The sequence below is a fragment of the Physella acuta genome, unplaced genomic scaffold, assembly GCF_028476545.2.
Source record: "Physella acuta isolate Inbredline_101_S28 unplaced genomic scaffold, ASM2847654v3 ptg000038l, whole genome shotgun sequence".
NCBI classification, from domain to species: Eukaryota; Metazoa; Mollusca; class Gastropoda; family Physidae; genus Physella; species Physella acuta.
In genome coordinates, this window is record NW_026731558.1 from 678086 (window position 1) to 702523 (window position 24438).

Sequence of the window (24438 nt, forward strand, 5' to 3'; positions counted from 1 at the left end):
AAATTTCTCTTTGCGCATTTTTCGTTGTGCTTTTTTCTGGTTTCGCATTTTTCTCTTTGCGCTTTTTTCCATTTGCGCTTTTTTTCTGTTTGCGCTTTTTGCTGTTTGCGCTTTTTTTTGTTAGCTCTATTTTCTGTTTGCGCTTTTTTCCCGTTTCGCTTTTTGTTTTGCGCTTTTTCCGTTGCGCATCTTTCTGGTCACTAAGAATATTCAAGAAAAATTAGGGGAGATCACTCCCGCTTTAAAAAAATTGTATTAATAATTAATTAATATAGGCCCACTCAATGTTGACTGAGCTTAGAAATATTAAGAAAGAAATGTTTTTTTTTTAAAAAAATGCAATTTTGAGGGGGTGGGGGTGTAATTTTAGATTGTAGGGCTGTTTGAGTAAATACAAATTATTAAAAAAAAAGGAATTTGATGTCCCTATGCCTTTGCCAGCTTAATAGAAATAGTGGCGTCAAAATTAAATCAACTGCAATGGGCTGAGGAGGAAGCATGTCGATGGGGAATGGGCTAAAAATCAACACAAAAACAAACGTGATGTTCCTTTATGGAAAAAAATAAACCGGGAGTGATCTCCCCTAAACTTTCTCGAATATTCTTATATAAAATAACAGGGGACGGGAACTCGGGCTATTTTTTAATCCATTTTAAATACTTAAAGTTTTAAAAATAGAATAAAATCTCGTAGACAAATTAATTGCACACCAAGTGAACGCCAAATAAAAAAGCGCATAATAGTGCGCAATATTATTAGTACTTTTAAAATTTACATTAGTTTTTTTGAGAAATCGGAAGTAGCGTAAAGTACTACTTCCAGTCAACGGAAATTACTCAAAATTTAACAGAAGGTAGAGAATTAGATCTTTTACTTACATGTGAAATTTCATTTATCTATCTGAAATAGTACTCAAGTTATAGGCTTTTGAAAAATTCAAAGTAGGAAAAGTACCACTTCCGGTTATCGGAAATCGCTCAAAAGTTGATACGGATCTACGATTTTGATAAAATACTTATATATGAAATTTCATCAACCTAGCTGTAACGGTACTCAAGTTATCGTGTTTACACACGGACAGACACACAGACATACGGACAAGATTGCAAAATTATGTTTTTCCGTATCAGTGAGGTGTAAAACGTCGAGATTTGTAAAAATCTCGATTTTTTTTTTTTGCACGATTACAAGACTTTCTCTATACTTCGTATATACGAGAAAGTAAAAATGAGATACAAAATAAACAGACTCTCAATCGGGAATGGGCTACTTTAAAAATCAACACAAAAAAAACCGTGATGTTCCTTAATGGACGCCCCTTAAGCCTATATTAAAACAGAAAGATGAGCTAAAAAATAAGTGAACAGACTCTTAACCACCATGAATTTTAAAATTGAGTCATTATGTCGTAATCTATAGAATCTGCATGATCATCATTAATACTAAATTTTTATTTATGGTCAGATATCAGGTTTCTTCCCTCCCGTGTGGTTTGTGGTACAATGTGTCATGTTTTATTGGATATGTTATTTCACAGTACAAAAGAAATAACAAGAGATTAAAACACATCACATTTATTGATCTTATACAAAATGTGAAACTTTACAGTCCAATAAGGCAAAACAAAGTTTACAAACAAAATTTTAAAAGCATTGTAGCATATTTGGCCTGACTTCAAAGCTAAGTTTTTCACTGTTGATTGCTGTATACTCAAACAGTACAATTAAATATTTTGTGGTTTATCTTAAATATTTATAAATAAGCAGTTTCTAATATTTGAACAACTACGATTATGAAATAGCACTGTAAAGCAGCATGGCGAGTTACTTAAAATAAAACATCCTGAAAAACTATTCTCTATGTTGAAGAATTAGAAAATACATACAAAACCTGAAAATGTTGCATACTATTTTAAAAACCTCACAATCTAGTCCATAATAGTTTGACAAAAATAAAATTGAAGCATAGAAAGTGATGAGGCACAAACACATTACAGATGGGCACATGAGACTAGGAAAGAGAAATATCAATGGTTTTAAGCAACAATAATGACTATGTCATTGTTGTGTTAGTTCAAGACAGCTGGGAATGAATGATAAACAAAATTATTGAAGTGGTACACCAAAGCTTCCTTTTTATGAAGGTGTAGCTAACAATACCAAGACACCTTAACATCACTGGTTTAAAAAAAAACAACAATCTACAACTGTAGCAATATGAACATTCAAAATATTAACTTGTATGATTACATAGCCCACCACGTTGTGACATTTTGCCTAAACAATGTTTGCTTTAATTAAAAAATACTTCACATGCTAAAAAGGTCCAAAATAAAGAGACCTATGAAGTGATTGAAACAACTGCTTTTTAAAAAGAAATTAATTTATTTAAGTAATTTCTTTAGCCACTGTAACACTTACTTCTTTTAAAACTCTTGTATATAAAAAGACAATTAAAAATCAAATTTGAAAGATAAATGAAACGGTGGAATATTGACAAAAGCATGTGCAAACTATGTGTCAACAAAATAAACCATGCTCTGATGATAAGTCCTATTACAATTTTTGTTACCAGTTTGCAGTAACACAAGTGATCCAACAAAATTTGATAACCTAACATTTATCACAAGTTATTAGTGGGAAAACCGTGGACTAGGGGTTGCAAAAACATTCCTGAAAGTGGGTGTGTTAATCACAGGGGGAAACAAATTAGTGAAGCTATCCTAATGTGGTTTGAGTTCTTAATGAATTCAAAACTTCCTAGCCACATGTTGCTAATGTTAACACAAAAATTATATTAGTATTTAAATGTATTCTAAATGAATGTTGGCATTTTAGTTGAGCATTTGAATGTATTGTTTAACAAATTATCATGCTCCAGTACATTGTATGACAAATTTATTTACATATTGAAGTGTAGAATACACAATAAAAAGCATGTAAACTTTGGTTAAGATTATCTACTAAATCTATGCAAAAATTGTAAAAGCATTAGTCTTTTTCTGTTGATTACAATTCTATACTAATGAAAACAGAATACATTTAAGAACTTGCTTCACACATTCATTAATTCTTTTCACTTATCACTCACACCACAGAAATCTTGTGCAATGCTCATGTACTTTTGATTACTGGCAAGTGTCACATACTAAATAAATAAGTTATTTTTTAAATTCCATGAGATCTGTACTGGATATTAAAAATCAAACAAAAATAAAGTGAAAAAAAAACCCTGTTTAAAAAAATGATTAATTAGGATCTGAATCTCATTAAAAAAAAACACAATTTTCCATCCCTACTCCCTCAAAATAAGTAACAAAGAAAGGTATTTTATAATGTAGATCTAAAATCTAGAAACAAGTATCTTTCAAATAAAACATGTTATTTTTTTAAGTATATGAATGTAACACCCATCACACATACCATTTACTATATAAAGCCATATACAAAGAGAAAAATGTTCAGCAATTTAAGAAATCACAATTATAGCCGTAAGCTACACATTTGAACTATTCCTGCATATTTTCAATGAGACTGATTTCATTAGCCAAATTGTTGCACAGCATCATATATTTTAAAATATCAGCTAAGTGTAAAAGTTGGCTACTTTCAAAGATCGTCATATTTAATTTTTAAAATGGAAAAAACAATCCTTGTTAAACTGCATGGAGTTCCTCCTAACTTGTTCCTGCAATGTATTATGGTGTATAAATCAATACATACTAAGCCTCTAAATCAAGTGTTGTGTTCACTTCTGTTTCTGGACTGTTATATTTAGTTGTCCCCACAAACCATGTCTGATCTACTGGGCCTTTTCCTTCTTCTTTAAGAATGGCAATCTACTTTGGATACTGGAAGATGTAACAAAAAAGGAATTTATAAACAAAACTGATACTGAAATAAGTAAACAAACATAGGTCTAACACATTAGAAGTTTGCAAAGTTAAATAAAGACTTACATGTTCACAACATTGTTGACTTGGGCTTTTGCCATTCCAATGTAGTTGTCAATTTGCACCTGGAAAGTATTTAATATTTTCTTTTACTCATACTAACTGCAGCTAGTTTCATTTATAATAAATTATATTCTAAGAACTTTACTTCATTTTTAAAATTCAGCATATTATATGTATGCAAACTCTGTATCAATTTCTTCATGAAGCTTGAGACTGATTAAACTTAACAACAGGTATTAACATGTTAATAATTATAGTTTATTGCTAAATTGTGATCAATTTAATCAACAGCCTTACTTGGTATGTTTCATACACTTTGGGCAAAGTGAAAAGTAGAACTACATCTGAAAGTAATAAAAATTATATAAATTAAGTATTTAATAAGCGCTTTTAACTTCTGTTACATTTGAATATAATTTTTAAAAATGTAATGGTCAATTTCAAAAGATATTTATATTTTAAGACTGGGTGCATATGTGTCACCCAATGTAAGATGTTGAGCTTACCCATGATAATGAGGAACATGCCACTGAACCAGTACCCAATGTAAGTCAAGGCCCACAAAAGCAGCCCAAACTAAAAGCAATAAATACAATTATGTCAGTCATTCAATGGCAATAATAATATAATCATTTTCTATTTTCAAAAAAGAAAAGTGTTTAGTAGAAAGATGTTTAAAAATTACCTTAATTGAGTCTACAAGATCTTCAATCAAAAACAGTCTACGTAGTTCATGGGTCAAGCAGTTGACATTTTTAAGTGTGCTGTGAATGATGCTCTTCAGTTTGTTTTCATTCAGTTGAATATCCAAGTCCAACAAAGGTCTAAAGGTTAACAAAGCAAAGAGAATGGCTAATGTTTATTAAATAGCTAACCTTTTCTAAATAACTTTGTCAAATCTCATATATGAGATCATTCTTTTCTCAAGTAAGTATTTTGGGTTAAGTTTTATAAATTGTATCATTAACATGAAGAAAAAAACTTAATTTAAAACACAAAATCTTACTGGAAAGGATGTCCTTCTTGAGACTTTTGAACAGCACCCATGATTTTTTTGTAGACCACAAAACTGAAGGTGACAGTCAGGATAGCCAAAGACAGGTAGGCAATAACACTAATTACAGTGAAGATTGCCAAGGAAATCAAGACCATCATTAATGTACCGAACACAATCCCTGTCTTCTTCACATCTCTCCAGTAGATCAGATCCTTCACTGGAAAAACATTTGATAATATTAGTAAATGTTTTTCAGAGACAAATAACAATATAAAATAATCTGTTAACAAAAATAGATTTATACAAAGATTTATAGAAATAACTATATAAAAAAGGATATAAAAGTATAAAAATAACTGGTGAGATGCAACTAACAAGACACTAATTTATTTTAGTGGAGCTTATTGTATTGTATTGGAAAAATGGGAAGATGTGTGTAGCATGCAAATTTAATTTTGTGCATCTTATGGTATTCATTTAAATGTGTAATACTATATTCTTAAATAATTAAAGTTGTTTAAAATAAACTGATTCATCAACTAGTTTTTTGTAGAAAGTTTTAAAAGATAAATTGGACAACAGGAAAAGATTTAAAAAAAAAAAAATTGTTTTAGGAACTTACAAAATTATTACATTAACAGTAGCAGAAATAGAATTTTTTTTTACTTAGTCCTATACAAGCTAAAAAGAATTTTGATTGAAGTGCTTGAAACCACTTTCAAAATGACATTTTAAACAGATATTTTATCAAAACAACTGTGGCCAAAACCTGGGGGATAGTTACTGAGTATAATACTCTATGTATAAGTTGTCATTATGTTGCTACAAGGGGATCATCCATAAATGACGTCACGCTTTTTTGGACGATTTTTACCCCCCCCCCCCCACGTTGTCATAAAAAGCCAGACCCCCCCCCCTAAAATGACGCCACACCTCAGCCTACAACCCCCCCCAAATTGCAGGTGAATTTTTTTTTAAAACATCGATATTTAACCCCCCCCCCCCCCTACAAGTGTGACATCATTTAAGGATGACCTCCAATTAGATTTTATGAAATAAATAAAACAGGCTATGTATCTTGTATTTCAGCCTTGATGGAGAGGGGAATAAGCTAGATCTCTAGCATTAGTTCCTAAAATATGTTTCTACTTCTTTGTGGATCTTCTAAAGAGTCTTATTGAGAATTTCTTAAAAGGGAAAACACAGCATAAAAATTGCAATCAACAACCCTTAGTGTTGATACAAAAATACTGGGCAAAGATAAACAACAAGTATTTTAAAATAATTGATAGGAAAGACATGGCTGACTAGAGTTACACAGTCAGCCTAAATCTTTGCTTTGAAGGCAATATACTCTCAATAAGATAGATGACTTAAGCTAAAGCACAAATGTTGTCTACATAAAGAAAGAAAGATAAATTTTAAAAAAAATTTCCCCCTTGATCTCTGCATAACTATTGAAGAAAACAACCAAAAAATGTAGAAGGTATATATTAGAGATCATTTATGAATATTTACATAAGATCAACTAGTATTATTCATAAGTTAATGCTACACAGTGATGCTGCAAGGTTAGCACACACAAACCCTTAGGCTCGTTTAAATTACCAATTTTGATGTACAGTATACTGTCTAGTCTATATGAACATACTGTTTCTTTTTTAAAAGCAGAGCGCTATGCACGAACATGATTACTTTGACAGCCCCTGCTTCAATAATCAATCTTTTAGTCAACACGGCAGCAGTGTTATTTTTAAGCTGTCATTGATCTCTAACAAATGAAACATTTTATTTTCTACTTTTCCCCCAATATTTTTCAATCGCAAATAGTATGAGGGCTTAGTTAATATAGCTAAGGGTAAATATGAATAAGTTCGCATTCAATGTAATGCAAAGTAACAGCACTTGTGTCCATGACTAATACTAGGAGTTGTCACTGCAGTGTTAGATCGCATAGCTTATACAGGCTTGGTATGAGACACGCGACACCAAACAGCCATGCTTGACGATCGTGCGCTACACGTCGTCTGCTATCACTAACGTGTGTAGAACAGCAAGGGGAGATAGCCTAACACAACATTCAAATAAGCCATGTGTGTTTTCGGATTTTACTTATCAGCTTATGGCACGCGCTCAATTTACCAATTTAAAATGTGATTATAACGAGAACGTTGTTTATTCAAAGTCTAGCTATTTTTAAGTGAACAGCCTAATTACGTTTGAACAAACAGTACCGGTCTATCTATAAGAACATCTGGCGCGTGTAGGATGTAATCGAGAACTGGGCTCATAAATCATACATGAGAATTATATGGACAAATGCAGATCTATATATGAAGGTTCGTCTGTTGTCCACCGCCTGCCCTTCCCACCAGGGAGCGTTTAACTGATTCCGATGGCCCTATGGTATACAACGTCGCTAAGCAACTATCTGGGGTACTAGATAATTTGTACAGTTTTTATTTGATAATTAAAAAATAATAACTTCGATTGCAAAAATGATATGTTAAAAAAAAGCCAGTAGCGGATTTCATCGAGGCCAAATGCGTAATTGGTTGCCGCCATCTTCAGTGAGTGGACTGCTAGGCGCGTCTAGAGAACCGATCGTTTGTACGGCGTTCATCGATTGTTTTCTGGGCAGCTCTTTGTTCCAACTACTAGACGGTTCAACGATTTGCATAAGCTACCACCAGCTCCCAGTGCTACACAAGAAGAGGGCAAGATTTGATTTCTTTCCCCCGCGCATCTATAGGTAGCTGCGAGCTCGCTTCCCCATCCTATAACCCCCTTCTATGTAGTAATCATACAGACATTTCAGGAATGAGCCTGGCGAAGTTGGCATCGTGACAAACTCCCAGGCAACAATAACAGCACACTCTAATAGGTTGGCCTGTGTACAGGTCTTGAGTAATCGAAAGGGCATTCATAATTAACACTACACGGCTACTCTACTACGTCAATGAAATATGCATAGAGTCGTAGCGGCTGGTTCATTCCTTCTAAAAGTGCCGTCCTATGTATGTCACGCGGCATACACGTGTTTGTGACAGGCCTGATAAACAACGTTATCTGTTCAACACCGCGCACTATCAATGTTAGTTTAACCAACAGTCACAAATCTATAGCTGCTGATATATAATCTTTGCGGTTAATATGACGATGATATGACAGAACTTTGACGTGAGAAGTAAGGCTATTGGGAGTTAGCACAGTACAGTTCTTATTTTTTTTAGAACGTCTGGACAATGCAGTGTCATAACCATTATAATATCTGTCGATATTGATTTTATTGTTGGGGTTAGGACATGCTCTAGGAATTGCGTTAGGGTAGCGATTGTAACAAAATGTAGCTTCAATACATCTGCCGGCATTTTGCAAGTAGCTCAACTCCGATTATTACATTTTAGAGCCCAGCTGTTTGGCGAGGAGAATACATAAGTAAAGGAAACAAGTCAAAATAACGTATACAAAATGGAACGGGATGCAAAAATAAAAAATAAATCATCAAGCCTGAAAAACACAAAAGCAGTAAAGAAACCAAACCACCAAGTGTTCGGTTATTCATATTTAAAGCAGGTTCTAAATTATGATCGCCTGAAGCGCTAGTTACATACGGACTAACTTAAGATAAAAAAAAGTTAATCGCTCGCAGTCCATGCGAATGAAATATGCGCAGCAAATTTGCATTTCTTCCAGGCCACGTCGCAGATATTCAGTCGCCCAGTCTGCTGGTAGGATATTTCAAACGAAAACGATCTTTAGACAGTCATTATTCCCCTGACTTGCAAAAAAAATTTTTCCCATTTTTTTCTCTCCAAGTGTATACTTAATAAATATCCCGTCTCCAGTAAACGACCACAAGGGGTCTAGTTAGACACATCAACCTCTCGGACGTACATGAGCTAGTTCACATCGATATGATGTCTTGTTTTACTTAGAGTCTATATGACCTAACAGTAACATGTGGCTATAGGGTGAGGTTTCAAGTCAAGTGTCAAATGATGTGAGGGTATGTCAAATGCCATTCATTTTTGGACAAACTAAAAATAAAAGGGCAATTTTTTTGGCAAGATACAGGGCATACAAAACACTTTAAAAAGTCAATACAGGCTAACTAGCAACAGGTGTCTCGGCTAACAACAAGCTTCATCAATATGTACTGGTACAAAAAAAAAAGCGGTTTCAAATTAGAACACAAAACAGCTGCTGCTGACACAAAATTTAAACCTATGTGCAAGTTACATAAGCAAGTCACATGCAAGAGTACCAAAGTAGAAACTAGTCCTGAAGAAACACAGCCTATTCTCCAAAGACCCAGGCAAGAGGAAAACAACTTAGACTATCACTTACAACATGACTGAAAATCTGACCCTTCTGTAGCTTCATCTTTCGAGCCTGTTCACACACACACATACATCAAAGACATAATCAAACACTTCTCAGTATATAAATAAAACAACTGGCAACTGATGTACTTAAAAAAGACAACATTAATAAATTCACATGCATAACTTTTTAAAACTAAGCATAATAAAGAAGCTATCAAGAGATTTTTTACCATAAATATTTAACAAATAAAATGTAATATTCTACTAAGAGAAAAAAATTAACTTAAAATAGTTTTTCACTACTGATAAGGAAAAATCAAGTACAGAAAATATATTTATAAAATAAACTTACCCCTTGGATCCACTCCTTTCAGCCATGTGCCTGATATATTGTAGTAGAAAAAGTGGGAAAATGATGATTAAAAAACATTGAATTAAAGTATATTAATATTCAATATGACCAAACTTGAGGTAATTGTTAAATACTAATACAATTTTAATATTAGTTGAATAGTTTTAACTACTACTGATAAAATTAAGCTAATAACATATAAGTGAAAAAAGGGGAAAAAAAAACAACAAAAAACAAACCAAGAATTCAGAAAAGTTAATTGTTAATTTTTTAAATTAGAAATTCCTTATACCCAATTATAACTATTTATGACTATTATTAAATACTTATAGACAATTTAATCTTAAATTTGCTGAATTGATGTAATTTTAATTTTTTAGATAATACTAATGTAATAAGATGTATAAAGTATTGATATGGCTTTATTTTAAAAAACAAACAGCATTTAAATGCTGGGTCTAGAGTTTGTTAAGAATATTAGTTGATCTCTGGAGTGGAAAATTTAGTGAAACATGTATATGGGGAAATCAAACAAAATTATCACCTAGGTAAACAATTGCAAAAGGTAGGTAAAGAAAACAGGAAAAAAGCCAAAACTGCTCTTAATATATACTGAGGAGCCTGACAATAAGCAGATTAAATAATTTGTAGAGTAGCTTGCACATACAATTTAAATAAATGAAATTATCCTTGGATTATGACTTTAACCATACTGTTTAATGAGTTATACATAAATATGAACTGGTACCAAATCATTTTTCCATGATCATTTGAGGGCAAAATAGTATTTTAATTGAGTCTATTAGATTTAAGTTCAAGGCTGTGACTAACGGTGGTATAGTGACACCAGCCAAAAATAAACTTTGATCAGTCAAGCAACAAATACAGTTGTTAAGATCAGACCGTAGAGTTTAAAAAGCATTGCAAAGCCAGCAGTAGATGGGAATAAACATTAATAAAAAACTTTTTAATACATGACTTATGTTTTACAGAACATTGTATCTAGCATATTTTAATTTAGCATCACTAGGGAAGTGGATTTCCTTTTTAAAAGAAAAAAAGCAAAATTTGGTTATTAATCTGAGTTTTACCCACGACCACAAGATATTTATAAATAACTGTCTGCTCAAGAAGATCCTTTGATGGGGTTTGTTTCTCATGAACTTCAGGAGGTGGGAGAATTTTTGTCATTTTATCTTTTTCTAAAAATTAAAAATACTAGCTTCAACAATCGAAATACAAGTTATTCCTAATTAAAGCAAATAACTAAATGTTTATTTTTTATTCTCTCTGCTTAAAGTAAATACTATACTAACCACCACCAAGTTAAATTGTCCATAAAAACACCCAAAAAACATACTTATATACCATAAGTACAATTATTTTAACTTAATACTTACTCCCTTCAAATAAAAAAAAAACTAATTTATCTTAATATAGCAGAAAAATATTTTTATAATAAAAGCATTGTATTGTTATGAGCATTACAATTTTCTTAATTGCATTGCTCATTAAAAGTACACAAAAGACCACCATCATACCAACCTGCCTCTGCTTCAGTGCCATGTAATTTAATGACAAGTATAAGTGAGCATGTGAGACTGCAACTTAGCACCAAGACAGATTTTTATACTGCGTATACTAGTTTATACAATAAACCAATTCCTATTGGGTCTAGTGAAAATCTATAAAATTCGTTTTAATTTAGGATTTTAATGTAATGAATTGGTACATCATATATTTTAATACTGTTTTATTTAAAATCTGCCTAATTGATAGCCTATATTGGATGTGATTTGCAAACTGAATACATAGTTCTTAGCACAAAAAAAGGAGTTTAAAAAACATTTTAAAAAATACAGTAAAAATATTGTCAAATAGCAACTGAAACTTCATAACTTAACAAGCAAACAATAATTTGACCTAAAAACAGAAATGCAACTCCTATCCCTTTTTATTACATATTTAATTAATATTTAAAAAATCCCCCTAGGTTGTAAAATTTGCTAATTATGCAATATTTGTGTATAATACTGGACATGAGTTTCTTAATTAAAGATAACAAAAAGTAAAGCATATACAAACGGAAAGAATATATCTCAAAAACAACAACCTGAATAAAATCCTTATTATTAAAAAAATATTGTGCCAAAAAAAAAAAAAGAGACAGACCTCAGAACAATAAATAGCAATACATTTTTGCAATATACATTTTAATTTTACATTAAAAAAAAAGTTCTTTTAGTTTTTATTAAAATTACCATTATAGTTCCCCAATTGTACACAGTAGAGGGTGAAATTTTTTTATAACTAACTTTTATAAATTTCATGTGTACTTAAGCGAATTTTGTGTAACCATGAGTAGGCCTACTTTTTTTAAAGAAAATAAATCATGTCTCAATCTCATCCAATAACAAAATGCTATTGATAAAGGAATCATTTCAACCTATTTAGTCTAAAATACTGAATTTAATGCAGCTCTACAAGTGTGGAAGCCATGCAAGTAGATTAAGCTTTTAAACAGGAGCAGCACTACATGACAGACAAAGCCTCAGGCAATTTTATTATTTTTAAAAATACAATTCTTGAGTAAGTGCTGAAGTATAAAATTCCTAGTTCAATTAATAAAACTTTGGGCAGCTAAATTCATAATGATGTTTTATCATAAAAATGTGCATCATATAATCAATCAGCCAGAAATGAACAATTGTTGATAGATAATAACGTGATATAGAAATCTATGAGTATTATTGTCACTGCAGAAACTTCACAACTACTTTTCCAAGAAAAATACAACTTAATCGTGTGCAATTAATGCATTTGCAGTATGCTTGGTTGGACTACTGTATTCTTTTGAAGCTACCATTTAAAAAGGCGTGCCATAAAACAGAATAATAGTATTAATAGACCAACCTTCACAAATTATAAGGACTAATAATTTTTATGAATTTAGTAAGCCTAATGATAAAGCAGGCCCTATGAGTATGACTAAGATAAATATTGAAAAACATGCATTTTTATCAATTAAGGGAGTGTGAAATTTTATTAAGATGTAGCGAGTTAGGGAAAGAATGGAAGTTAAATTTGCAAATTAGAAGATTGAGTGGTTAATCCTAACAATATGCAGACTCAGAAAAACAACAGGTTCACTGAATTCTTGAAATGCTTTGAAAATGTGCAGTCTCAAACTCATTCTTTACCTTTAGAACTACTTGTTCCAGCTGAACTTTGTTCAGTAGTTTTAACAACTGGACTACTTTCTTTAACTTTGTTAGCAGTAGAAGTGGGAATGGGTTCAGAAATTTGGCTATAAGATGAAGGGTGAACAACTGGATCTTCTGTGTGACTGAAATCAATTAGTGGTTCATTACTATCTGGCACTGGAGCAGACGGCTGTGCTTGGTATACCATATCAATATCTTCTTCATCTTCAACATTATTACTATAATCATCCCCAAAATTAATGAGAGGTTCTGAGGAATTTTGTGCGTTTGTATTTGCTTCAGCTTCTGAAGCACCAACTGCATAACGATCTTCTTCTGCATCTTCTTCACCAGGATAATCTGTGGTAGTAGAGATTTCCGCATCTTGATTGCGGTCATAGTCATAGTCGTACGCACCTGATGAACCTACTCCACTAAGATCGTCGGCATCTTCGTCACCCATCATCCCACCGTCATTGTCGAAACCGCTGCCAGGCGGGTCTAACTTTTCGAAGTCATCATTAGCATAACCAGAACTTTCAGGATGACTATCGTAAAGTTCATGAGAATTTGTGTCAGCCATTATTTAATGCACGAAAGCTAGAATAAGTCACAAGATCCTACACAGAACAATATTATGGACAGCTGTTTACTTCATGCAGTCTCTGCTCAAATTATCATGGCCGTTCTTGTTGTTGACGTACCTGTGAGCATGCGCAAACAAGATGTTAATTTATCAGTCAAGGGAGACGATTGCAATATTTAACATCCATTAATTTTTCAAAGAATATTTAAGTTAAGGGTCGTTGCATAAATCTAGCAGTAGTCTAAGAAAACTAAAACCAACTAGGGAGCATTATAAACTAAACATAAATAAATTGTCGGTTAAAATCGTCAATTTTCCTTTTAAAAAAAACAACTTATTAAAAAAAAAAAAAAAAAAAAAAAAACATGTCTAGAACATGTCATTATTCAATAGTAATAACTAATAGTTATTTACAAACACAGTGCTGTCGTCGCGTCTTTAGTTACGCTCAGAGTTTCTTCCAGGCATCTCTTCGAACAAAATGGAATTTATATAGTAAACATATACTTTTTATTAGTGTCCGCCCCCCGCCCCCCCCCCCCCCGGAAAATGTTGAGCGCCCCCCCCCGGAGAAAAAAGTATGGAAGAAACACTGGTTACGCTAAATTTTAATTGAACAAACTGGCTTTACATGTATGGAGGACTAACAGAAGACCTCTGCCTTGCCAGGAAAAAGTACAACGGTCACGTTTTTACAAAGCTAAGCTTAGACGTTCATTTTTGTGTGTGGATATAATGGCTCGTCAAAACACGCATTTTAAAACCTTAATAGGCTTATAGATTTAGACAATAGGCTTACTTTACAAGGGGTACGGACATAATTGTAGAGCCTATTCAAACCTGTTTCTAAGAGACAAGTATTTTAAGTATCTGAAAAAGGAAAATTGCAAATATCGCTGGGAAAACGTGCATTGCTTTGCCATTTAACAACTATTTGGGGCTCGCATAAAAAATATATATCAACCAATACATACCCCCCCCCCTCAGGATATTCGATACCTAATGGTCCCCGATAAAACAGTCCAAAGTAATGGTCCACGACAAAACGGCCCAATGTAATGGTCCCCGACAAAACGGCCCAATGTAATGGTCCCCGACAAAACGGCCCAATGTAATGGTCCCCGACAAAACGACCCAATGTAATGGTCCCCGACAAAACGGCCCAATGTAATGGTCCCCGACAAAACGGCCCAATGTAATGGTCCCCGACAAAACGGCCCAATGTAATGGTCCCCGACAAAACGGCCCAATGTAATGGTCCCCGACAAAATGGCCCAATGTAATGGTCCCCGACAAAACGGCCCAATGTAATGGTCCCCGACAAAACGACCCAATGTAATGGTCCCCGACAAAACGGCCCAATGTAATGGTCCCTGATAAAACGGCCCAATGTAATGGTCCCCGACAAAACGACCCAATCTAATGGTCCCCGACAAAAAGGCCCAATGTAATGGTCCCCGACAAAACGTCCCAATGTAATGTTCCCCGACAAAACGACCCAATCTAATGGTCCCCGACAAAACGGCCCAATGTAATGGTCCCCATCAAAGGACTTTCGACATGCCGACATTGTGTATTTAGGCCATATAATTAAAACCAATACTTAGAAGTTCGATGCAAAAACTGTAATGTTACCATTGCGCGGCCCGTTATGTTGTGTATATCGACGTGACACGGTGTAACACAGTGTGTACACGGTGAAGACATTGTGTTACACGGAGTCCGTGTAAGTTAGACTGCTGTGATCACCTTTTTTCACTGAGAAACATCAAGCTGCTTTATATGATAAGAGAAAATTACAAGAGATGTGCAGAAGCAGCGAATTATAATGCAAAAAATTGGGATAGGGAGAGGCTTTCATTCATAAATGTTTTGATCATAGAACAAGAGAGACAAGTGTCAGCACAAAATAAACAAAGGCAGAAAATGGTGTAACCACAACGTGACAAGGCAGACAAAGTAATCACAATGTTACAAACGACATGTCATGTAATTACTACATGACAAGGCAGAGAACAGTGTAATTATGGTAATATGACAAAATATAATGCAGACAAAAGTGTAATCAGAAAATCACAACCTGCCAAAGAGCAGAAATCAGTGCATCCACAACGTGATACAATATAAGACAGACAAAATTTTTCAATACAACTTAAAAAAAAAATTATCCATCAATGTACAGAAGACAGACAAATGGTTTATAATGGACAGGCAAAATGCCAGTGTCATTCTGGCATCTCTTCGGATTTGAAGAGCTGTGGCTCCCCCCCCCCCCCACCCCATCCAATCGAAGCAAACCAACTCTCTCCCCCCCCCCCCTCCCCTGAAGAAAAAAAATGTACATAGAAAATATAGACTTTAACCAGTTTCCGTGTCCCTCGGAAATTTAAATGCGTTCCCTGGAGAACGAAATGTCTGAAATAAACTTTGGGGAACTGGTGTTATTTTTTTTTCAAGAATTGAAAAATCAACAAACTAGTGAAAACCACCTATGGGCCATCTAGCTGAATAATGAATTACGGTTTCGGAAATTAGGACGAACATTTTTTTTCACCGAATTAATTTTTTAATAAAAAACTTCTTTAAGATTTTGGAACAACTGAAGTCCAGTTAATCGTGAAAACAACGTTTGCTCTACTTAACTCATCCATGTCAAATTTGTACATTATTTATTATATACAATTTCGTAATCCACGCACACAACGGCTGCACAGAAAAAAATGTCTTGAGCGAATGGCAGTGACCTGCATTTGGGGGACCATGACCTATTTTAGTACATATAAACAATGGTCCACGCGGTCAGATGACAGCGAGGCTACCGCGCGGAATCCCCTACTGGGGTAAACATAGATAACAAATTAAACCGAAAAAAAAAAACTATAAATATTTTCCGACCTCTCAGAACTTAAGGGAAAAGAAACAACTTTCTGCTACACTTAAATAAAGACCAGGTCTCAAGTCCAACTAACTTTCAAATCTTTGAAAACTATTTCATACAAGGTACGTGATTTTAAAATTACAATATTTCATACAAAATTAAAATATTGGAAATGCAAAAAATAAAGATTAAAACACTTTTCTTTAAAGATATTTTTTTAAAGCGTGATATAGATCTAGATTATCTGTTAGCATAAAATAATTGTTTTACCTTGAATAATTCAACGCAAATGGATCTATTTGTGAGCAAGCTGTTCCTTTAGCTAAAACGTGTAGTGTTTCAGTAACCGCTTTTACTCTACATTTTCTGAGCGGAAAGATTTATAAATAAATCAAGTTGTGTGACTGCGAAGTTGTAAACTAGGTATATAGAATCTACATCACACTGCGCAACGGCGGAGTTTTAAAAAATGCACTTCTGAAAATAATGCGAAGTTTAGAACTGCGAGGGGAAAAAACTCCAAGGTTAAGGTGAATAGTTATAAACAAGCTATTATTTCCATTGGACATTTGCAGATGGCGCTTATTGATTACCTCCCATAGCAATTAAAAATATTATAAACACAAGTGGTTGTTTCAGAGTATTATTGGCTATATGTTATATTATATTGCATTTTTAAATAGTAAAATACCTTTAACTATATATGATGAGTAAAATAAACCTTGTTTTTTGTTTTCTTGATGGCGCCAACGTTTCAGTAGGACAAAAATAGGTCTAAATGTCTCAGTGGCGTAGCGAGGTCGGGTGTCACCCGGTGCGGCACCCAATTGTGTCACCCGCCCCTCCTCCCGTAAGAAATATATATATAAATCGATGTAGTGAACGAGTGAAGGGGGATGAATGGGGTGAATGTTGTTGTTTCTTGGTACCCTATCCCGTTCGTCCTTGTTCAGTTCTCGTGCTGTGTGAGTTGTAATAGTCAGGTTTTTATCACCTCCCTCCCGATACATGGATTAACGTATAGGTTATTACGATTCGCAACCAAACCGTTTTCCTCAGGTATATATATTGCAACGTTGAGTTGATGTAACTCCCCCCCCCACTCTCACTACGCCTCTGCAAGGTCTACAACTCGGTTGTCAACAAACTTCACAACTGACGAGTTATAGTTACTGTCGAACAAAACAAAAATAAAGGTGGATTACGCTATTGTCAACTAACTCCACTTAGAACACATTGGGCATTTTAAACAATACACACAGAGTAGCATGTAGCTAATAGCTTGGTAGTTCAAGGTCTAATGAAAATAAGCAGTCAATGTTTTGGTTGTCTTGCTTGACACTCGAATTCAGGGGCGGTTATTCGGGGGGGGGGGGTGAGACGGCAATGGTACCCACGACAATTCCCAATTTTATAATAGTGCAGTAAAAGTGCAAAGATAAATATGTTTACAATTTGTTGTTTTGAAGTATTATTAACAGCTCATCGCTGTGTGTTGTTACCCGCTAATGTTGTAACACATCGCCTACACAGTGCATTGTTTTTTTTGTAAGAACACACATTGAAGGGAGACAACATGTGGGCTCTGACTCTTGACGTCGGCCTAGCCGTAGTTCTGGTCCTTGCTGTGGTCCTACTCTACATCTTTTACTACGCCGATGCCGATCTGGTGCTGCTCTACAAGGATCGCTTTGGGAAGCGTCCAGGTGAGTGGGAATCTGTGATGGGCGTGGCCAGTTTTTCTACAGCATGGGCGGGGTCAGTGTTTTTCTACAGCATGGGCGGGGTGTGTTTTTCTACATCATGGGCGGGGTGTAGTTTTTCTACATCATGGGCGGGGTGTAGTTTTTCTACAGCATGGGCGTGGTGTGTTTTTCTACAGCATGGGCGGGGTGTGTTTTTCTACATCATGGGCGGGGTGTAGTTTTTCTACAGCATGGGCGTGGTGTGTTTTTCTACAGCATGGGCGGGGTGTGTTTTTCTACATCATGGGCGGGGTGTAGTTTTTCTACAGCATGGGCGTGGTCAGTGTTTTTCTACAGCATGGGCGTGGTCAGTGTTTTTCTACAGCATGGGCGGGGTGTGTTTTTCTACAGCATTGGCGGGGTGTGTTTTTCTACAGCATGGGCGTGGTCAGTGTTTTTCTACATCATGGGCGGGGTGTAGTTTTTCTACAGCATGGGCGTGGTGTGTTTTTCTACAGCATGGGCGGGGTGTGTTTTTCTACATCATGGGCGGGGTGTAGTTTTTCTACAGCATGGGCGTGGTGTGTTTTTCTACAGCATGGGCGGGGTGTGTTTTTCTACATCATGGGCGGGGTGTAGTTTTTCTACAGCATGGGCGTGGTCAGTGTTTTTCTACAGCATGGGCGTGGTCAGTGTTTTTCTACAGCATGGGCGGGGTGTGTTTTTCTACAGCATTGGCGGGGTGTGTTTTTCTACAGCATGGGCGTGGTCAGTGTTTTTCTACATCATGGGCGGGGTGTAGTTTTTCTACAGCATGGGCGTGGTCAGTGTTTTTCTACAGCATGGGCGGGGTCAGTGTTTTTCTACAGCATGGGCGGGGTGTGTTTTTCTACATCATGGGCGGGGTGTAGTTTTTCTACAGCATGGGCGTGGTCAGTGTTTTTCTACAGCATGCATGGTTTGTTGTGATTGGGATGTCTCCTGCCTATGGCGGTATATCTTGGGACTTAGTATAGTCATTTTTTTTTGGGGGGGGGGGGGGGCGCACTGGTTGAAAACAAATTAAAATTTAACTTATTTTACTTAGAAAATCTGCCGCCTCCAGTTAGTTAAATAGCGTATAGCTTTTAAAGTTGTATACATCATTAGACACAGGGTGACACCTTACCAGACGAGAGTAACACCGAATTGCCAACATTATATTAAACGTAGGCATACATGTAGTATTGTAGTCGTTAGTGGAGAGGGGTGACACCCTGGGCTAATGTACTGGAATTAACCCGAACAAATTACGCAACTGGATGACTCTGATAATTATTACGTTGTGTTAATTCATGTAACGCTGAGAAGATCACGACCAGTGTGTCTTACAGGACCGGTAACTCGCATACATTCATCCAGCTCCTCGATTATCTACGCTTTTGTTCCTTGCAGAGAGCCTGCAGGGAGATGTGGTGTGGATAACCGGAGCCTCGAGCGGGATTGGAGAGTACACGGCCTACCATTTCGCCAGGGCAGGGTGTCGTCTGGTACTGTCAGCCCGCAGAAAAGATGAACTCGATAGGGTCAAGGGAAACTGTCTTAAAATAGGTGCAGTTACATTACGGTCCCGTAATAAATCGACGATGCATAGTTTTTACATAACATAAATAAGAAAACTTCGTCCTTGTCGCAACCCACCCCCTACCTAATGTCTATTTCACTATTTGTTTTAAGGAGTCGTCCATAAATTACGTCACACTCGTAAGGGGGGGGGGGTCCGTAATTTTGTGACGGTGTATGATGAGGGGGAGGGAGATGGTGCCACGTCACACTTTTGCTTTATAAAAAAGCAATGTTAGAAAACTAATTTTAGACGTTAGTTCGCGTTTTAGAAAACTGTTTTAATAAATTGTAATAGTGATTGGAATTGATTAGAATACTCTATTTTGACAGAGTTCAGACAAGATTTTGGTAAAATATCGATGTTTAAAAAAAAAAAATTCAACTGCAATTTCAGGGGTGTTGTAGGCTGAGGTGTGACGTCATTTTAGGGGGGTGGGTCTAGCTTTTAGTGACGACGTGTGACGGAGGGGAGGAGGTAAAAATCGTCCAAAAAAGCGTGACGTCATTTATGGATGACCCCTAATTAAGTTTTAAGTTGGCACCACTGCTGAAGCTGCACTTTTTGTATAAGGCTGTATTCGTTAATCTGGTGCTAGTGACTAGTACAGCTTCTTGTGAAATTAAAAAAGAATTAAACTTTAATAAGGCATTGGCAAACTATAACAATGAATGACCTGATTGTGTACCAAAGGGTGTAACCTTCAAGACAACGACATCCTAGTTCTGGTCTTGGATAGCATGGACTGTGCTGCTCACCAGGATGCCGTCAACCAAGTTTTGAGTCACTTCAAACAGGTGCGACTTGTCTAGTTGGTTTGTTAAAGGTTGGAAAAGATCAAACTTTTTATTATAAGAATTTAATGGGTTAAAATAGATGTTGGTATAATTTTTTTTTTCAATTGAATAGTAAATATTGGGTGTTGAAATAATTTCAGATTAACATTTTAGTAAACACTGGGGTGTTGAAATAATTTCTTCAGATTGAATGGTAATCACCTGGTGTTGAAATCATTTCAGATAGATATTTTGGTAAACAATGCAGGGAAGTCCCAGAGGTCGCCCTGGATTGATGTGGAGCTGATGGTGGACAGAGAACTGTTTGAGATCAACGTCTTTGGACCAGTCTCTCTAACACAGCTGGTTCTGCCCTCCATGATTCAAAGGAAGAAAGGTCACATTGTTGCCATCAGCTCCATAGCAGGAAAACTAGGTAGGTTTAGTATCTGAACTTACACACCTATTCTATGTAGGTTTTGTTATATGAACTATCACACCTATTCCAGGTAGGTTTTGTTATATGAACTATCACACCTATCCCAGGTAGGTTTTGTTATATGAACTATCACACCTATCCCAGGTAGGTTTTGTTGCATCAACTTTCACACCTATTACAGGTAGGCTTTGCTATGTTAAACTATCAAACATATTGTAGATAGGTTTTTATGTGATTGTACATGTTGTAGGCGGGTTTAAGAAACAATCTTACAGAGTTTGCTAAATTAAAGCCAGTTGGTACTGATCATGACACTGCAATAAATCATAATTTTGTTTAATCTAATACAAGTTGAGTTGAATCAAGATTGTAGAATTTAAAAAGTGTTGAGTTGGGACATGAATTTACAAATATATAGAGTAAATCTGAACTGGACAAGGGTGCTACTTAAATCAACCCTTGTTTCTACAGCAATACCACATTCAAGATCCTACAATGGAAGTAAAGCTGCTATACAGGTGAGTTGGTTTACAAGTAATTGTATTTGTTATGAACAAACATATTTCCCAATGATTGGTAAAAAAAAAAAAGGTCATTTATCACTAGGGAATAAAACAAGTTTGTTGGGCTGTTGTTGATCTATCTGAAACTTTATTTGTTGCTTTGGGGTGTTTAAAATGCTCCTAAATGCATGTTTATTTTCTATACATAATATTCTTTCATATGTTTTTAATATAATAAATCCATACATATTACCAGCAAGTAAAATAAATACAATTATAAATTAAATATAACATAGATATTAGTATATTTCTCTGACTGACAGGCATACTATGAATGTTTGCGCTCTGAGATGAAGGAAAACAACATCAATGTTACAGTTGTTTGTCCTGGTCCAGTGTTCTCTAATCTCTTTAAATTTGCAGCTACTGGTAAATACCACCAGGTGGGTTTTCATAGTCAGGCTCTCATGTTTTTGTTTGTTAGCTCTGTCAGGCTCTCATGTTTTCGTTTGTTAGTTATGTCAAGATTCATCATGTTTTTGTTTGTTACTTCAGTCAGGATTCATCATGTTCTTATGTAGATATTTACTTCAGTCAGGATTTATCAGGTTTTTGTTTGTTACTTTAGTCAGGACTCATCTTGTCCTTATGTAGATGTTTGTTACTTTAGTCAGAATTCATCATGTTCTTATGTAGATGTTTGTTACTTTAGTCAGGATTCATCATGTTCTTATGTAGATGTTTGTTACTTCAGTCAGGATTCATCATGTTCTTATGTAGATGTTTGTTACTTTAGTCAGGATTCATCATGTTCTTATGTAGATGTTTGTTACTTCAGTCAGGATTTATCATATGTTTGTTACTTCAGTCAGGATTCATTATGTTCTTATGTAGATGTTTGTTACTTCAGTTAGGATTCATCATATGTTTGTTACTTCATTTAAAATTTATTTTTTTTAAACAAAATGATAAAGAAAAAAAGGTCTAAAAGAGAGTACACTACAGGAAGTTTGCAAATATTATTCTTTGCTGACACAGATGCTGGGTAGAGAAATGAGTAAAACAGAAAAGAGAATGACCACTGATAAATGTGCCCAGTACATTGTGTCAGCCACTGTGAATCAGCTGTATGAAGCCTGGGTCAGCCAGCATCCCTGGCTGGTTTTGTTGTATTTTCAACAGTATTTTCCTGATTTCACTCGATGGTCAGTACACATTGATTACATTAATACTTACAGATGGTCTGTACACATTGATTACATTAATACTTACAGATGGTCGGTACACATTGATTACATTAATACTTACAGATGGTCTGTACACAGATTACATTAATACTTACAGATGGTCTATACACATTGATTACATTAATACTTACAGATGATCTGTACACATTGATTACATTAATACTTACAGATGGTCTGTACACATTGATTACATTAATACTTGCAGATGGTCTGTACACATTGATTACATTAATACTTACAGATGGTCTGTACACAGATTACATTAATACTTACAGATGGTCTATACACATTGATTACATTAATACTTACAGATGATCTGTACACATTGATTACATTACTAGTTACAGATGGTCTGTACACATTGATTACATTCCTAGTTACAGATGGTCTATACACATTGATTACATTACTATTAAAGGTGGGCTGTACACATTGATTACTTTACAACTAAAAGTGGGCTGTACACATTGATTACTTTACTAATAAAGGTGGTCTATACACATTAATTACATCATTAAATTAATCATTGGTTTCTTAATAATTCTATCTTGTTTGGTGGGAAAATTTTTATTTGGTGCAAGCAATTTATTTCAAGCATAACTTAAATTTCTATTATGTGTATTACACTTACTATGTACATTTAATTTAGCATTTAGTATTTTCAAATTTTTTTCTTTTCTTTTTGAACAGGTTACTGCTTAAATTTGGAACAACTTACTTGATGAAGATGAGAGAGGGTAACTAAACATGTACTCAGACTAGATAGAATCAAGTAAACAGAAAGCAGTTGAGCTAGTCAAGATGAGGAATGTTCTGTACATTTTAATCAGTCAAGGAGGTTCACATGCAAAATGCTTTCAATCCTACCTTTTTATTCATATATAAATGGCTTATAATTACATAATTCTAATGTAAAAAATACAGGATTATGTCTTATACACATATAAAAGATTATGAGATTTCTACCCAAAGCCCTACTCCAAATAACACCACCCCATTCCTATGCACTGATTCTTTATGTAAAGTAAAATCAGTTTGAAAAACCCATGTATCCAGTTAATTTTTCCCTAACATTTTGAAAAGGAAACAAGCACTTGCTAAAAGATGTTTTGCTAATGAAATCTGTTCCTTTAAATTTTCACTCCTGCTTATATCATCAATCAGTCATCCCGCAAACATAGGGTGTTGTCTGTTAGGACACCCCAGGTGGCTTTTTCATAACTCTTTACCATCATATTTGGTCTTCTGAGACTTTTAGTAATCCTACATTGGGCAGCCCATTCCATTCCTCTTTTATAAAGAGGGAAACATTTTGCAGCTCTATCTATGCTAATAGATCTCCTACACCCACAACAAGCAAATATTGTTACCCATTGACCTAACTTTCTTAAGTCCTCAGCAAGCATCTTTGACATATCAATTTTTTCATCATATTCAAGTGTTTGGCGGTCTACTGTGAGGCAAAAGGAAATTACTAAGATCTGTAATTTTTGTCATTTATGATAGATAACTGTTTAAAAAAAAACATTAAAAAAAATGTAAGAAGTGTTGCCAAAAACAGTTATATTATACAGAACATCTGACAAGATAAGAGTGAAAAAAATTTACTTTATTGTTATAATACTTGTATGTTATTGAAAGATATTCTTTCAATTAGTATTCAATATCAGATTTATTGAAATGAAGATATTCTTAGTTTGATGTCTGATGTGTAGAGGAAGATGTTCTTTTAATTTCAGGTTGTGTTTTAAAGATATTAAAAGAAGTTTTTTAAATTTATGTAAAAAAATCAACATTGAAAGTAATATATTTTTCAAAACAATGTCTTAACAAATATTAAAAAGTTTCAGAGATTTAAAAAATGCCTCAATTCTACAACAAATAG

The 24438-nt window shown here is 34.7% G+C and overlaps 2 protein-coding genes across 6 annotated transcripts; one reads left to right on the forward strand and one right to left on the reverse strand.

The window, feature by feature from the left end:
- Positions 1 to 1559: 1559 nt before the first annotated feature.
- Positions 1560 to 16722, reverse strand: LOC131943433 (reticulon-3-B). 5 transcript variants are annotated; one of them, XM_059303565.1, is made up of 11 exons: positions 16571 to 16722; positions 12834 to 13540; positions 10725 to 10835; positions 9634 to 9663; positions 9304 to 9348; positions 4963 to 5170; positions 4642 to 4780; positions 4463 to 4532; positions 4254 to 4300; positions 3960 to 4018; positions 1560 to 3851 (listed from the first exon to the last, which is right to left on the reverse strand). In XM_059303565.1, the coding sequence occupies exons 2-11, from the start codon at positions 13417 to 13419 to the stop codon at positions 3803 to 3805; spliced, it is 1344 nt and encodes a 447-aa protein (XP_059159548.1). In that variant the 5' UTR covers positions 13420 to 13540; positions 16571 to 16722; the 3' UTR covers positions 1560 to 3802. The 5 variants fall into 5 exon arrangements, with proteins under 5 accessions (XP_059159548.1, XP_059159583.1, XP_059159557.1 ...); XM_059303600.1 differs by having other exon boundaries at positions 13254 to 13540; positions 16571 to 16721; XM_059303574.1 differs by lacking the exon at positions 9304 to 9348.
- Positions 16237 to 24128, forward strand: LOC131943460 (dehydrogenase/reductase SDR family member 7-like). Its single transcript, XM_059303611.1, has 9 exons — positions 16237 to 16422; positions 17854 to 18006; positions 19420 to 19575; positions 20282 to 20385; positions 20608 to 20800; positions 21275 to 21321; positions 21630 to 21749; positions 22345 to 22511; positions 23244 to 24128. The coding sequence occupies exons 2-9, from the start codon at positions 17877 to 17879 to the stop codon at positions 23296 to 23298; spliced, it is 972 nt and encodes a 323-aa protein (XP_059159594.1). The 5' UTR covers positions 16237 to 16422; positions 17854 to 17876; the 3' UTR covers positions 23299 to 24128.
- The last annotated feature ends 310 nt before the right edge of the window (positions 24129 to 24438 follow it).

What these genes read in the sequence shown, in the direction of transcription:
- LOC131943433 (XM_059303565.1), bottom strand. Translation starts at nt 13,419, where the DNA reads ATGGCTGACACAAATTCTCATGAACTTTACGATAGTCATCCTGAAAGT. An exon ending in TGGAACAAGTAGTTCTAAAG is followed by an intron (nt 10,836 to 12,833) that starts GTAAAGAATGAG and finishes TTTAATTTTTAG; the next exon opens with AAAAAGATAAAATGACAAAA. An exon ending in AAGTGTATGAAACATACCAA is followed by an intron (nt 4,019 to 4,253) that starts GTAAGGCTGTTG and finishes AATACTTTCCAG; the next exon opens with GTGCAAATTGACAACTACAT.
- LOC131943460 (XM_059303611.1), top strand. Translation starts at nt 17,877, where the DNA reads ATGTGGGCTCTGACTCTTGACGTCGGCCTAGCCGTAGTTCTGGTCCTT. An exon ending in TCGCTTTGGGAAGCGTCCAG is followed by an intron (nt 18,007 to 19,419) that starts GTGAGTGGGAAT and finishes TGTTCCTTGCAG; the next exon opens with AGAGCCTGCAGGGAGATGTG. An exon ending in TTTCCTGATTTCACTCGATG is followed by an intron (nt 22,512 to 23,243) that starts GTCAGTACACAT and finishes CTTTTTGAACAG; the next exon opens with GTTACTGCTTAAATTTGGAA.